Raw genomic sequence first — 13756 nt, forward strand, 5'->3', positions numbered from 1 at the left:
CTGAACAATGTAAGATAGAATAATTATTGCTTTTTTTACAAATAGTTGAAAAATTTAGTTAATAAAAGTCCCAGGACAGGTAAGTTCTGATGAACACAAAACAATATGTTATAATACGAAAAGGGTAGCAGAGTCGAGAAACATTTCGTTTTGGTTAGAAAACTGATGAGAATTTTGTGAATTGAGTAAATTCAAATTCACTCTTGTAATGAAGTAAGCTCCACATGAGCGATTGAAACCAGACATAACATTGATTAGTTTTTCTCAAATAGTTTACTCATGCTTCTATTTACTTCTACTTCTTGGGGTTGGGGTGTCTTGTTGATTTTCTGATTCAGCGACTCCAGTTCCTCCTGTAGAAATAATTAGTCAATTGCTAGAAAATTTATTACATCAAAAAAATATTGAAACATAAAAACACCACCCTTGGAAACGAAGACGGCCATCAATAAAAGGAGTCAATAATATTGGAAACTGGAAAATTGGATACATTAAGACAATTTGGTGAATTTGCCCATTAACGCAGTTACTAAACAGCTATTAAAGCACAACTCTTATTAAATTCTTTCATCTTAATAATGTAGTTTTGAATTTATTAATTTCCATGTCCCATTCGGTACCCTATTTTAGAGATACACAAACAAGCTCGACAATAATTTCAGTTTTTTAATACGGCTAATCCAATATAATATAAAACCTATTCGAATTTGTAATTTTAGTAATTTATTCGAATTTGAGTAACCAAAAAAAATTTTTTCAAACTGATAGTTTCAATATTATATTTAAAAGTGCTAAATATTTTTAGTTTCAATATTATATTAAAAGTGATAAATATTTTTTTCAGTTAATATAGTTCTTTTTCAGCACAGCAACAAATTTCAACACAGCTTATGGAATAACCTAATTTATCAACAAAAAAAGAAGTTCAACAAATTCGAACACAGTTAATAGAAATTTATTTTTTTCTATTCCAATTAAGAAAAAATCACACTTCATTGGAAGCGCCAATGCTATGAGGCAAAATAAATATTAGGCCTACTCTATGAAGTCTAAAAATATCATGTTAAAAGGTAAATAAATAAATTCTGTCTTGTTTCACGATTCAATCTGATTATTTAGGAGGAATATAATACGTTGCGAAAAAATTGAGAACGAATTAGTTACCATCATCATCTGTAACAACAGGTTGCGGCCTCCTTCTTGGTAGAGTGACATTGACTGTTGTAACCGGTTGAGCGTCTTCTTTCATATCTGCCAGATTGGGAGTCGATGTCCAAGATGATGCTGCATTACTGAAGCTGAACAATATATGATACACATTTCTATTAGAAAATATAAAAAATCACTGAGTTCTGGTGTTATAAGTTCAAACTCTTCATTACTCTTGAGCGTATGAATGATCATGAAATTAATGATTTTATATTAAGAAACTGCAATACTTGAAAGTGGGAAAAAATTGACACAAGAAACAAATTGAATACAAATCAGGTCTGTTATATTTATTCGCTCCAATCTTTGAAGTCCCAGTTACTCGTTCAAAGCTCTTAAGTGACTTTTCTAATAGATTCTTTCGAAAATGAATAGACATGTCTTTGTCAATATAGATAACCTACTAGAAATGGCATGCCAGAAGCAAAGATTATATAATTCCTAGCAATTGAAAGTTGTAAAAATGCTATACACAGATTGATGGTCAAGTCGTGATTGCTTCCAACTACGAATCAAAATGCTATACACAGATTGATGGTTAAGTCGTGATTGCTTCCAACTACGAATCAAAATGCTATACACAGATTGATGGTCAAGTCGTGATTGCTTCCAACTACGAATCAAAATGCTTATTTTTACTTATTGATTTTATTATTTTACAAGGATAACCTATCATTCTTTTAGACACTAGTCTACTAATGACTTTGGATACTTCACGCTTACAGATGAGCTCAAAGCAAGTATACAACTTTATAGATTAGTATACTATGAATCTTCTATAAATTATAAGAGCGTTCCCATAGCAATTAATGATTTAAATTTAGAAAATATAAAATATGATATCTTTCAAAAAAACGCATGGTTTTTGCTTGCAATTATCTGATTTTTAGTTCACAGGACTCAAAAAACTTAATAACAATCCTGTGGAAACGTCAAAAACTAACTATCTTCAAGCATAAAGTTATGTTTCTTGGTGATTTATTTCAAAGCGTTGTTACCCTGGAGAGGAAGATGATGAAGTAGATGAAGGTGAAGAAGTCTTTTGGAAGGTGAGGCTGGAGGTGGCTGATGATGAGTCGGCGAGATTGGTGCTGCTCGTCCATGACCTTGATCCGATGCCGCTGTCTTTCTTTGAGTCGCTTTGTAATCTGAAACGACAGTCGAGTAATCAATAAACTATATTATCAAGTTCATTCTTCTCAAAAGAAACTGTATTATAGTCATTAAATAATCAATATTTTAGAGAGTATGATAAAATCCAGTTTATTTACGAATTCAAGTACTGCATGAAAAACCTTGTGAAAATTTCTAAAGTTTTCAAGAGTTTAGTGATATACTGATTAGCTCATGAGTCTGTGCTCTGTGTTGTTTACTGATTTTTATGGGCCAATAGTGGAATTATTATGTAAAAATACTTTCCAGCTAATTATACATTAAACATTTACTCATCAATTACATGATTCGGTTCAACCCACCTTGAATTCCATGATGATAAAGATGGAGATGATGCAGTCACTTCATCCCTCCGCAATGGTTCCACTTCTTTGTTGCGATTTCCATGTTCTTTGTAATCTCTGCGGAATAATATAGTAATAATTTAATTCGTAATAAAGAATCATTCTCATTGTTATTATTAATCAAGAGTTCTCTTTGTTTATAAAACTGAGGAGTTATTTATTTCAACCGTGGAGAAGTGGATTAGCTGATGATACGTTAATGAAAATTATCAACATTCATGCGATTTCCATGTTGTTTGTAATCTGCGGGAAAAATAGAATTCAGATAACCATCTGAATATTTCTCCAAATATGAATATACAATTCATGCACAAAATAAAATGGAAGGTTCAGTCATTTCAATAACAATTTAAATAGTTATTCCATCATAAGTGAATTACTTTTCCTTTATTTCAACAATGCGTTCAGAGTGAAATCAAGTACGCAACTATCTTAATTGAAGGAAAATTCAAATAGCATGAATTCAATAGCAATTAAGTTGTAATTTCTTGATAATTGAACATTTTTTCATACTTTATTGATCGCCAATAGGAAAATGATAGAAAATAAAGCTAGCTTCTATGAAAAAGATTATGAAGAATCTAGTATTTTCAATAATCAATTTCTAAATCCGTTTTATCAATTTCTAATTCTTCCATTAATGTAAAAATTAAATTTTAGATTCTAGCTAGATTCTGAAAAAAAATCAAACAACATTTTTGTGTAGGGTAGGCAATGAAAATGAGGTTTGGGTACCTGAAACATCTTTTGCAGCGTGTCGGCCACCGAACTTGGGGGTGGAATCCCAGCGGACAGAGTGGATCGCCCTTGCCGGTCGGCCGAATGTGCTGCATTCTGAAAACAAACATTCAATCATTCACATTATTATGGTAACGTTATTACAAGCTTCCGATTCACATGCTATTTCCATTACTTACATTATGGTTCCAAGCAGGCAAAACATTAGTCTTGAAGAATTTTCATCAACAATAAAATACTGTGACACTGAAAGCTGCTGCAACATACAAATTCTCAAAAACATGAAAGCTCTGAAGAATCAAGAGCTAATGCCATGCTAAGCCTTTTACAATGATTGAGCACATGAGTTACACGTTATGTTAGATTGCGGTGGAGGTTAGAGGGAACAATCTACTTGTTAATGGAATTCTAGAGAAGTTATTAGAATTATCAGATCTGGATATGTATGAATTCATTCTTATCTACCGTAATAATTCATTTATCATGTGAGATGATGTTCCTGCAATGTTTGATGATAATGAAAATGGGAGTGTAGATAATAAAGTGGATGAAGACAGACTATTTTGCCATTACAACGTAATATGAGAGTAGAATCAAGTATGAAATGATAGAGAATCATATTAGTGTAACTGTTTTGAAGAAAAAAGGTGAGTGTTGTATCTGCAGTCCTTGGGTAAGTGATTCAATTCCTATGATTAGTCAGTCTGTGGGAATGGTTCACGTTCATTTCAAAGGATCCTATCATATATTATTATATTCAATTTTAATACTTTTTAAAATTAATTTCAATTCCAATGATGATCGTCAATAACAAATATAAGTATAAAGCCCTTATATAGGCCTACATTCTTCTTCATAATGAAATTCCTTTCTTCTTAAAATTCGAAACTTGATTATTATTGAAGATTCCATGCTTGTTTATTAAATACTGATTGTTAAGTTTTAACAAAAATGTGGGAATGAGATGGACTAAGAAGTGGAACTTATAGTCGCCACACTATTGATTTTCAAAAATGATCATGATCAAACACTTGATAGGAGAGCAATTACCTTTCATGCCCATCTCAAACTATATTTCATCATCCCAATCAATAAAGCCGAAACGTTCCACTTCATAATCCATTTATTCGTGTGAGAAAATATTATTTTTCAAATGGAAAAAGCAGGTTTCCATTTAAATATTCTAATAGCGTGACAAACTCAGAGATTGTTAAGGAGGCCTACCAGCATAAAGCTTTGAAACTCTGAACTAGGTTCTCGATCCAGATTCAAAAATAATCAAGTTTCAAATAAATTAAAAAGTTTTATCACGGATGGAAAGTCACTTTTTCTTTTTTCTTTTCATTTGGCAGAAATTATTAGTCACAATAACAATAATAGAAAAACAACAATAAAAAGGTCTTAGTTTAGTAAGGTCTGCTTTCCAATGAACTTCTTTTCTGCTGAGCAGAAACTGAAACTGTGAATAAGATCCGTAAACCACAAGATTCTCATTAAATTGCTTAGTAGAACAAAAATGGAGAGCAGTCAGTACAGTATTCAAATTCATTGCTCTCAAGAAATTTCAACATTAATGTTATAGAAGAAATAATTGAAATGATGGATTCATCATTCAAGAAGTTTGATGTAACTATATGTTTTTTATTTAACTACATTTTAATGTAAGCTGAAAGCAATAAAATCAATTTCTTGTCAATACTGAAACATGTATTAGGATTAGCCTCTCAGACGCATTATAATAGTAAATACAGTACGAGGATTTATAAGAAAACATGCCAAGTTATTTTCTATGTAGAATTGAGATTCAAAAATCAATTTCAAGACAATTCAAGGTTTGAAAACTTGACAACACATGGAGTTATATATTCTAAATTTTCACTTTATCGTTATAGTACATACTGTTCAGGCATAGAGCTTCTTGCTTCTTTTTTCAATGTTTATTCTAATTATGCTCAACCCAGTCCATTTTTTGTAAAGTCGATTGCATGATTTGCAGAAATCTTATACACATGCAAGCATCATTACAGTATAGGAAAATGTAATCAATTTATCAATAAAAATTTAATATTATAAATTATTAAAATGCAAAGTATTCTATGCGGAGCACTTATCCAACAATGGAAATAAATTTAAGTGGAATTTGCGTCAAGTAACAAGGACTCCAGATTGCAATAAACGATCAAACAATTCAGACGTTTTTTCTTGAAACTGGGCGTACACAGAGCACTAAAACAAATGCGATCTCTGATCTAAGGAACAGAGAGCATTGGGGAGGAGTGAGACAAAAAATAACAGAAAGAAGATTGAGAGGGAAAGTGAATGAGCAGATAAGACAGAGAGATAGATAGATAGAGAGAGAAAGGGTGAGTGAGGGGAAGAGAGCAGAGCTCAGAAAGAAAAATATATGAGCAACAGTTCAAACGTGACGACGGTTCCAATTGGAATGCTTTTCATTGATTGGCAATACAGAAAATGGGAATTAATAATGAAAACTCGAGGTCATTTCTGACACACTAATGATACTGAAATAACTAACCTTTAAGGTCTGGTGCCTTTTACAGAAGTTCTATTTTCAATCACGTCAAAACAATCTTTTTCTATCCCGTTCCCTTTTTATTTAGGCGACATGTTTTATTTCAACGCCTATAGAACAACATTTTCAATTCCAGTGAAAGAATACGAAGAAGGCTCAATAATAATCTTGACAGAAATTACTAATGTTGTCTGAGGGAATTTTTTAGGGAAATAAAAGCTTGAAATGCTTTGCACCTTGATAATATTTAATTGATAAGAATATATTAGGGTTGGAAAATTCATTTTTTTTTGTTTTTGTTCATCAACACCATTCTTCCATTCTGCCTTCTGCCTATTCAATCATTCATTTAAAACACAAGTGTTTTTCTTATTGAAAAAATAGATCTGTTTTCTCTATTTCCTTATAGGAAGACAATTGCAATAAAATGCAGATTTCATGGCAGATTATCATAGAAACTTTCTATTCTTTCTATTCACGAGGCTAGATCAACTCAAATGATAGGCCTATTTTCAGCGTTATGTGGGAGTCATTCATAAGAAAAGTCAATATACATGCCAGAGTGGATTTCAAGCAATTCTTTTCATTCTATAATATTGAAATGTAAATTTATTTATCACAAAAATCTCATTATTACATTTTGTTGATTATATGCCATGATCTTAGAAAATATTATTATTTGTATTTGTGAGAACAATTTTAATGAGTAAATGAATAATAATGCCATCCTTTTTCATTGCATCCTCAAGAATTGTTTTAAAAAACTAATGTGATCGGCCCAAGTATATCGCGTTCTATTCTAAAATTTATTCTGCCAGAATCGAAGGTGCAAGCATCCTAGCACTTAGCAGCATAATTTATGGTATTGTGATACCACTTACTATACTCTTCATCCATCCAGCTTTTTACTCGAAACCGATCAGGAAGTCGCCGAACATGAGGTATTAGGTCAAAGAATTCTATAAATAAAGCATAGCAATAGCTTGCTGTGAACTCCACCACTTGGCAGAGAGAGTCACGTCTGTTGATTTGTGCTTGATATGGGCTGGCTGGCTGCATTTCTTCTACCTTCCAACTAAATCAAAGCAGGATGTTTTGTAATACAGATAAATATTGCCTAGGCCTGCTGAATGCTTTATGAAATTAGTTTATTCTTAACATTTTGGATCATTATTTTAGTGAGTTCACTAAAATAATTTAGCTAAGTAGAATAATTTTCTTCAAGAAATTTAAATTGAGAGCATCATAGGCTACTTTTTTATCAAGTTTGATATTATGATGGTGCCACATACAGGTTTCATCGGTTTGCTTAAAATTATTCATTCAACAGTGTTGTTGATGTTCTCGAAATTTTTGTATTTTATTTTGAAACGTAGACAGCTAAATTGCATTTATTAAAAAAAAATCTTCATTTTCTATTGGTACTGGTGTAGTGTTTGACAACACCATTCAAACACCTAGTGTTTGAACACTATTCGAATAAATTGAATTTAATTTGAGATTAAATCCTGATTTTCCCGGGAATCGAGTTTAATACGGGTTTAGCTTCACTAATAAACAATTGTTTGGAAAATGATCGACATAAATTATTTTCAATAATAAAAAGTTGGTGAGATGTGACTATTTATATTGTTTGAATGTTCTTCCACTCATCACTCACACACAAGTTTATGTTTTACCTATGAGGAAAGCAATAGAAAAATGATTGGTGTCTGATATCTATCACGATTATTGAGATCAAAAATTGATTTCAATTGCATTACAGTTAATGAGAATTCTGGACCGTTTATTGAGCTGAATTCACACTAAATCTATTATTATTATTATTATTATTATTATTATTATTATTATTATTATTATTATTATTATTATTATTATTATTATTATTATTATCGTATGGATTTCAATGGTGGGGAGACCCAAGGGTAGTTCCACCTCGCCGTATATAGTCCAAAGTTCCCTAATGGGAAACATTTGGAAACCTGACACTAAGGTTATAGTGAGCACAATACTTTAAATTTACACTTTTCTCTTAGAATTAAAGTTATTTTTGACTAAAGCAATTGATTTATTTATTCGTAGACATTTATTCGTAGAACAAAACACACAAACAGCTAAATATAGTTCACTATAGGTTCAGACTTTTAAAAGAGGAAATTTTATCTTTCAAATGAGTAACGATATAATTTGCAACCAATTTGAGATCCACTTATTTCTTCAAAACTGTTTTCAGATGAATATAAAAGGGATGTTTTACAGTAAAAAATTTTCAAATAAGGTACGGTAATGAAATACATAGCTTTGCGCACTTAATCTTAATAGTACTTAGTCCTACCATTTTGTTTTGAGAAGAAATAAGTTTAAGTCGAAGCCCACTTGTCTTCAAAAGAAGTGTAATAAATGTGTCAGATCAGCACATCTCACACATTCACCGATAATCTATTTTTGGACATTGGACAGTTTCTCATTCTTTTCGCTCAACTCAGTAGTTTGAAGTGGCTAAACGTTTGAAAAATTCACAGGCTGTTTTAGAAAAAACGCTCGCCAGTTGGGTCAGTGACAATAATTAACAAGTGCTAGAGCACACACTTATAAAACAATACAAGTTTTATCAGACGAGATACATCTCGCCATTTATATCTTAATACAATCGAATTGTATTATTTTTGTATTATACAATAGTTTGTAATATTCGGTTGTCCGAGTTTTCAACATGAAATATTATTTTTATGAGTATGAGGGTGATATTTACTTCTGGAACAGTAGTTTGATGAATATTTTATTATTAATTTTCTATGGAACTTACTAGTCTCAGATTTATATGTTACAAATGTGACACTTATAGAATCTCTGAAAGTGCAATTCGTGAGAAAATTATGGTAGATTTATGGAAAAATGTAATTTGTTTTTGTGTCTACATTAGCGAATATCACTAAACTAGTGTACCCATCAAGCATACAAAGATGTTTGTAATTGAGAGCTTAGTTGTTGGTTCTTAATTTTTCAATTAATTTTATGGAAAAAGTAGATTTAGAAAGGTATTAGAGCTGGAATATGCTGGAGTCGTCGAATCTGTTTTAAAAATTATCGTAGCTATCATTATAAAATTCGACTGAATTCGATGGAGGAATACATTTTCAGACAGTGACTTTACATGAACCCTATATATGATCTTTGTGACCTATATGAAACTGTATACATAGATACCTTGACCTATAGGGGTTTTTGTAAGGGGACAGATTTAGAAAAACTCCCAAAAATATGAAAAACCAATCAGAAGCAGGATAGGAGTATCCTTGAGTTTAACATTTACATTTAGGCTCAACAAAATTAAATGGAATAATAAATTCTCAACAGTGATTTATCGTTCATAAATTGATGCACCTGAGGAAACCTTCTTAGCAGAGTCCTTGAAAAGGAATGGACATGAGAAGGAGACCATGAGACCTCCATCGTAAGTCTCAAGTCAATTAGGGTTCATCAGCAATGGATCACCCTCCATAATTGCGACAGTAATAGAAGAGGACAATCATTCTAATCAATAGCAGCTTATTAAACTGATCAATTCCAGATAATTATCCTCAGAACTAATCCAGTTGTGTACAGAAGAGAGAAGTTTTAATGAATTTCAGTTGATGAGAGATATTAGAAATGATGCTCTGGAATGACTCACTTTTGGCAAACGTTCAAATTCATGACATTAGAACAAACGGAGTACCCTCAAATGTTTGATTTTATTTGACGTGTGTAAGTTCCCAACATTAATAATGTATGGTTTGAAATTGCCTGGAAAGGATATTATTCATGATGACTTGTAAATTGAGCAGAACAAGCACGAGGCTCTAAAGGATTAGTCGCATGTCTGTTAAATTATGTGCGAATGAACTCTCTAAAGTACGCTTCTAAATAGTGCTATACATAAATCTAGCTGAATTGTCACTGGCATACGTTCGAGCTCAACAGTAGGTAGCCTACATGTGCTTCTCAATCATTGCACAAAAAATTTTTGATACGACGTTGGATAAAAAATTCAACAATGGAGAGGTTTCTTTTTCTTGAAAGAATTCACTCACGATTGAAAAAACAACAACAAGGAAAATAAAAGAACAATTATGATAATTACTATTGATATTTATGTTCTATTACTATTGATAATTTATAGAAGAATGAGTATAAGAATAATAATTTATGGCAACTAAAAGATACAAAAAGCAATAGGCTTCGTCAATCAGTAGAATGGAATTTCAAAACTTTTAATTTTTCAATCGAATATATTCTTAATAGAATATATTGAACACATTTATATAATTTTATTCAATGCTTATGCTATGAGGTAAGATTTGGGAGGCTATTTTTGAAATGAAATCAACAAAATAAATCAGCTATCAATGAAGCTAGATAATGTTGATCAAAGAATTATGAGTTTTGGACAAGTATTGACAAATCTCTTACAACAAATTTTCATTATGAACATTTTACACAGTTTGAACTATTTACACAGTTTGAATCACCATAAAAATATTTGGAGATTGTTGAAAAATAATTATTATTTAAATCTTGTCCATTAGCCTACAGTACTGCTAGGGAATAAGGAATAGCTGACAGTTGAGTAACCAAAAAAAACCACAGCTAGAACGTTTTTATTAGGATAAATTTATGGACTTGATAATATTAAAGAATATTGTTCTAAATTTAATTGTTCCCATTACATAATACAGTTTTTCGCCTGCCATTGATGACAAAGATACCGTACTTTTCTAAAACTGCTATAACCTATCAGATAATTGAAAATATTCTGTTATTTTCAAATAATCCTACTCGAATAATTCTATCCTATTTCAGAATTTTTATTACTATGTTTGCGATGCGGTCCCAAAAATAATTTATTATTTCATCCAAAAACAAAAATGTTATGTTAAATTTATGGACTTGATAATATTAAAGTTTATTAATATTATTAATGTTATTCTTTGAAGACAATATTTCATTTCTTCATTGTCATAATATAATCAAGGGAATGTGTGAATCATTTGAATTCCTTGCTCTAACAATGGAATTAAATTAATCTGTTGCGATGTTTCAAATTCATGAAGATGACAATTGAAAGCCGAATCTTCATGCTGGCTTCTTATTAGTCCTCTTACCTAAATGCAGGAAGAATCGACTATATCTAGCTAAATGACTCACAATTTCATAGATCTATAATTGGAATTTTATAAACAAGCGTTCCGAGGTGCGGCATTATTCACTTCCACTCAAGACCACACGGCGAGCTAAGTGTTCAACATTCCAAGCATCCATGCCACAATTAATCAAACCAATTCTATATTATTCATCCCTAACTATTGCTACAAATTTATTAGGCCAACTGCTAAAATTTTGTGCGAAGCCTTATTTCAAATAGGGTTTAGTACTATGAAGAATGTGATGTTAGTTACTTGAAAGGTGTTTTGAATTTCAATAATCAAATGAAACAATTACTTCCCATTCCCCGTATAGTTTTGAATAATCTACCATTTATTTAACTGAGAGGTCAGTGAACTACATAATATATTATAAAGATTATTCCAAGAATAGAGGAGATGGGAGATATTCATATCATGTAATTACCAGTTACTTATTAACTTATTTGAAGTTTCCATTACACAATCTCCTTTAACTCGAAGAAGATTTTGATAGACATAATGTATGAATCTACTAGATGTATGGATCTACTCACTGGTTTTAAATCTCTACTTGGATGAATCGAGTACATTATATGTGATGGCTATTTCAAGGATAAATGAACTTTAATAAAAGTTATCAAGAAGAGTAGGGTGAGGTCCTGGGAATATCTTGATAGTTCATTGAACTCCTTAATATTTAGTATTATATTATTAATTTTTATAGTCCTCTGTATTTGAATGAATAGACTATCAATCGACTAAAAGTTATTTTACAACAGAATGAACGAACTTGTGGGAAAATTTTGGAGTGAGGTACTGTTTTTTTTAATTTAGTAGTTTCATAAATTATGAAAGGGAGTTTACTAATTAATATTCTTTTGACAAAATGAATTAAAATATAGTAAAACATTTGACTGTAGAAGGACTTGACTGACGAGAAGTTTTCAACCCTTCAAAAAGGGTAGAGCCCGTTTTCTATCATTTACTAGCCACGAGGCCGGCTGATGGATATTGATAGATGGATGTCCTCTATCGTCAGCGTGGAAAGAGTAGGTATAAAATTAGAGCTATGGATGATTGACATTGCATAGTAGTTGAAAACAAACGTGACAGATGTCGAGTTGGACTGGTTGGGTCGATCAATGCAGAAGAGTGACCGTGGTTATTAAATTATCGATTGTTATTATTAATATAATAGTTTGGAAGGGCGGTGAGAAGGGGGGAGGGGAGGATTAGGACACAGTATAAGTCGAACGGCTAAATATAGAAAAGTTGGACTCACTTGCAAGGGAAGGGTTTAAGTTCGGCTATCCGACGACGCTGAAAAACGTCAGAAGCTCATTGCGTCGTTGTCGCACAGTTCAGCTCTCTCTGTCTGCCTTCTTTCTCCTGGAGAACAACTAGAAACTTTTATTGAGATGCCACACCGCCTCCTAGTGCCTGCCGCAGCAAGAAACCGTCTGCCATCCAAAATAACAAAAGTGGCCGCGCAGTTGTGTTCGGACCGACACCGGCTTAGCAATGCCGCCGTCGCAAGGAATTCGTGCGCTAATTCGGGCCCTGCAGGGCTGGCCGCCGCATGGACACGCGCCAGAATACCCATGTCTGCCAACCTCCAAGCACCAAATGTCTCTCCCGATCGCCCGCACCCTAACCAGACTGAAGTCGCACTCAAATGCCATAGGTTCACCGTTGCCGGTCGGGGATTATCAAGCCTGGTGAATAACCTGCAAGCGCAATGTTACAGTTTTTTAATAACTTGAATAAATTATGTTAAATAGTAATGCAGATTCAAAAGTGATAAAATTATTATATGTTAATTTAAAGTTATGATAGAGAAAAATAGGTATTCAAAAAAACCAAGCTTTAAATGTATTTTAATAAAAAATTGCATTTTGAACGGAGCAGAGCTCATTCTGCGCGTGATAGTGGCGCTACGTTTGTGACAAGCGCTCAAGACTGCACTTGAATGGGTGATCGAGCAACTTTGACCAGATATCATTTTATTTTTCGAATTTAAATATTCCATATGATTTTCAGAAAGTGAAGGAGTCTAGGGAAAATGTGATAAACCACAAAATAACATAGTACCGTATTACTCCGTAAAATACTGTTTTTAATCTCAATTAGTAGTTGGTTAAAAAGGACTGAAATGGTATTTGAAATAAATAACATGGTTTCAACTATAATAGAATAGAGATATAAAAGGATAATTGTATTTTTATATTTTTCCATAAGCAAAAGATAGCCCCACTCAAAATTTTTACTAGTGGCTTACCATATTATATATTTTGTCTTAAGCCCTTGAATGCTTGACCATTGATTACAGATTTTAATGGATTTTCTACTGTTTTTTTTTTTAAATCGAATCAATTTATTTGCCATTTGAAAAAACAGCATAGAAATTTTAATAAGAGAAGCATATAACCTAGATTTCAAATGAATCACAAGTAAGATCAGAAATAAAACATTTATAGAAATACTCAAAACTTAAATATACTATTATTAAGTTTATTGAAATATTTCTCCATTTAATTATTTTCCTATGGCGGCAACCCAGCAAGGAAAACTTGTCCGCTGGGAGCGATTTTATT

The 13756-nt window shown here is 31.9% G+C and overlaps 1 protein-coding gene across 1 annotated transcript in view; it reads right to left on the bottom strand.

Moving 5' to 3' along the window:
• The window catches only part of LOC111051602 (myosin-2 heavy chain), a 61379-nt gene extending 48612 nt beyond the window's left edge, over positions 1-12767 (bottom strand). The window contains exons 1-6 of the mRNA XM_039424152.1: positions 12445-12767; positions 3462-3560; positions 2685-2783; positions 2208-2357; positions 1165-1298; positions 294-353 (exon numbers count right to left, since the gene is read on the bottom strand). Of these exons, the coding sequence (XP_039280086.1) occupies positions 294-353; positions 1165-1298; positions 2208-2357; positions 2685-2783; positions 3462-3559 (541 nt within the window). The 5' untranslated portion in view covers position 3560; positions 12445-12767. The remainder of the gene's footprint in view (positions 1-293; positions 354-1164; positions 1299-2207; positions 2358-2684; positions 2784-3461; positions 3561-12444) is intronic.
• Positions 12768-13756: the final 989 nt, after the last annotated feature.

The sequence above is a fragment of the Nilaparvata lugens genome, chromosome 1, assembly GCF_014356525.2.
Source record: "Nilaparvata lugens isolate BPH chromosome 1, ASM1435652v1, whole genome shotgun sequence".
Classification (NCBI taxonomy): Eukaryota; Metazoa; Arthropoda; class Insecta; order Hemiptera; family Delphacidae; genus Nilaparvata; species Nilaparvata lugens.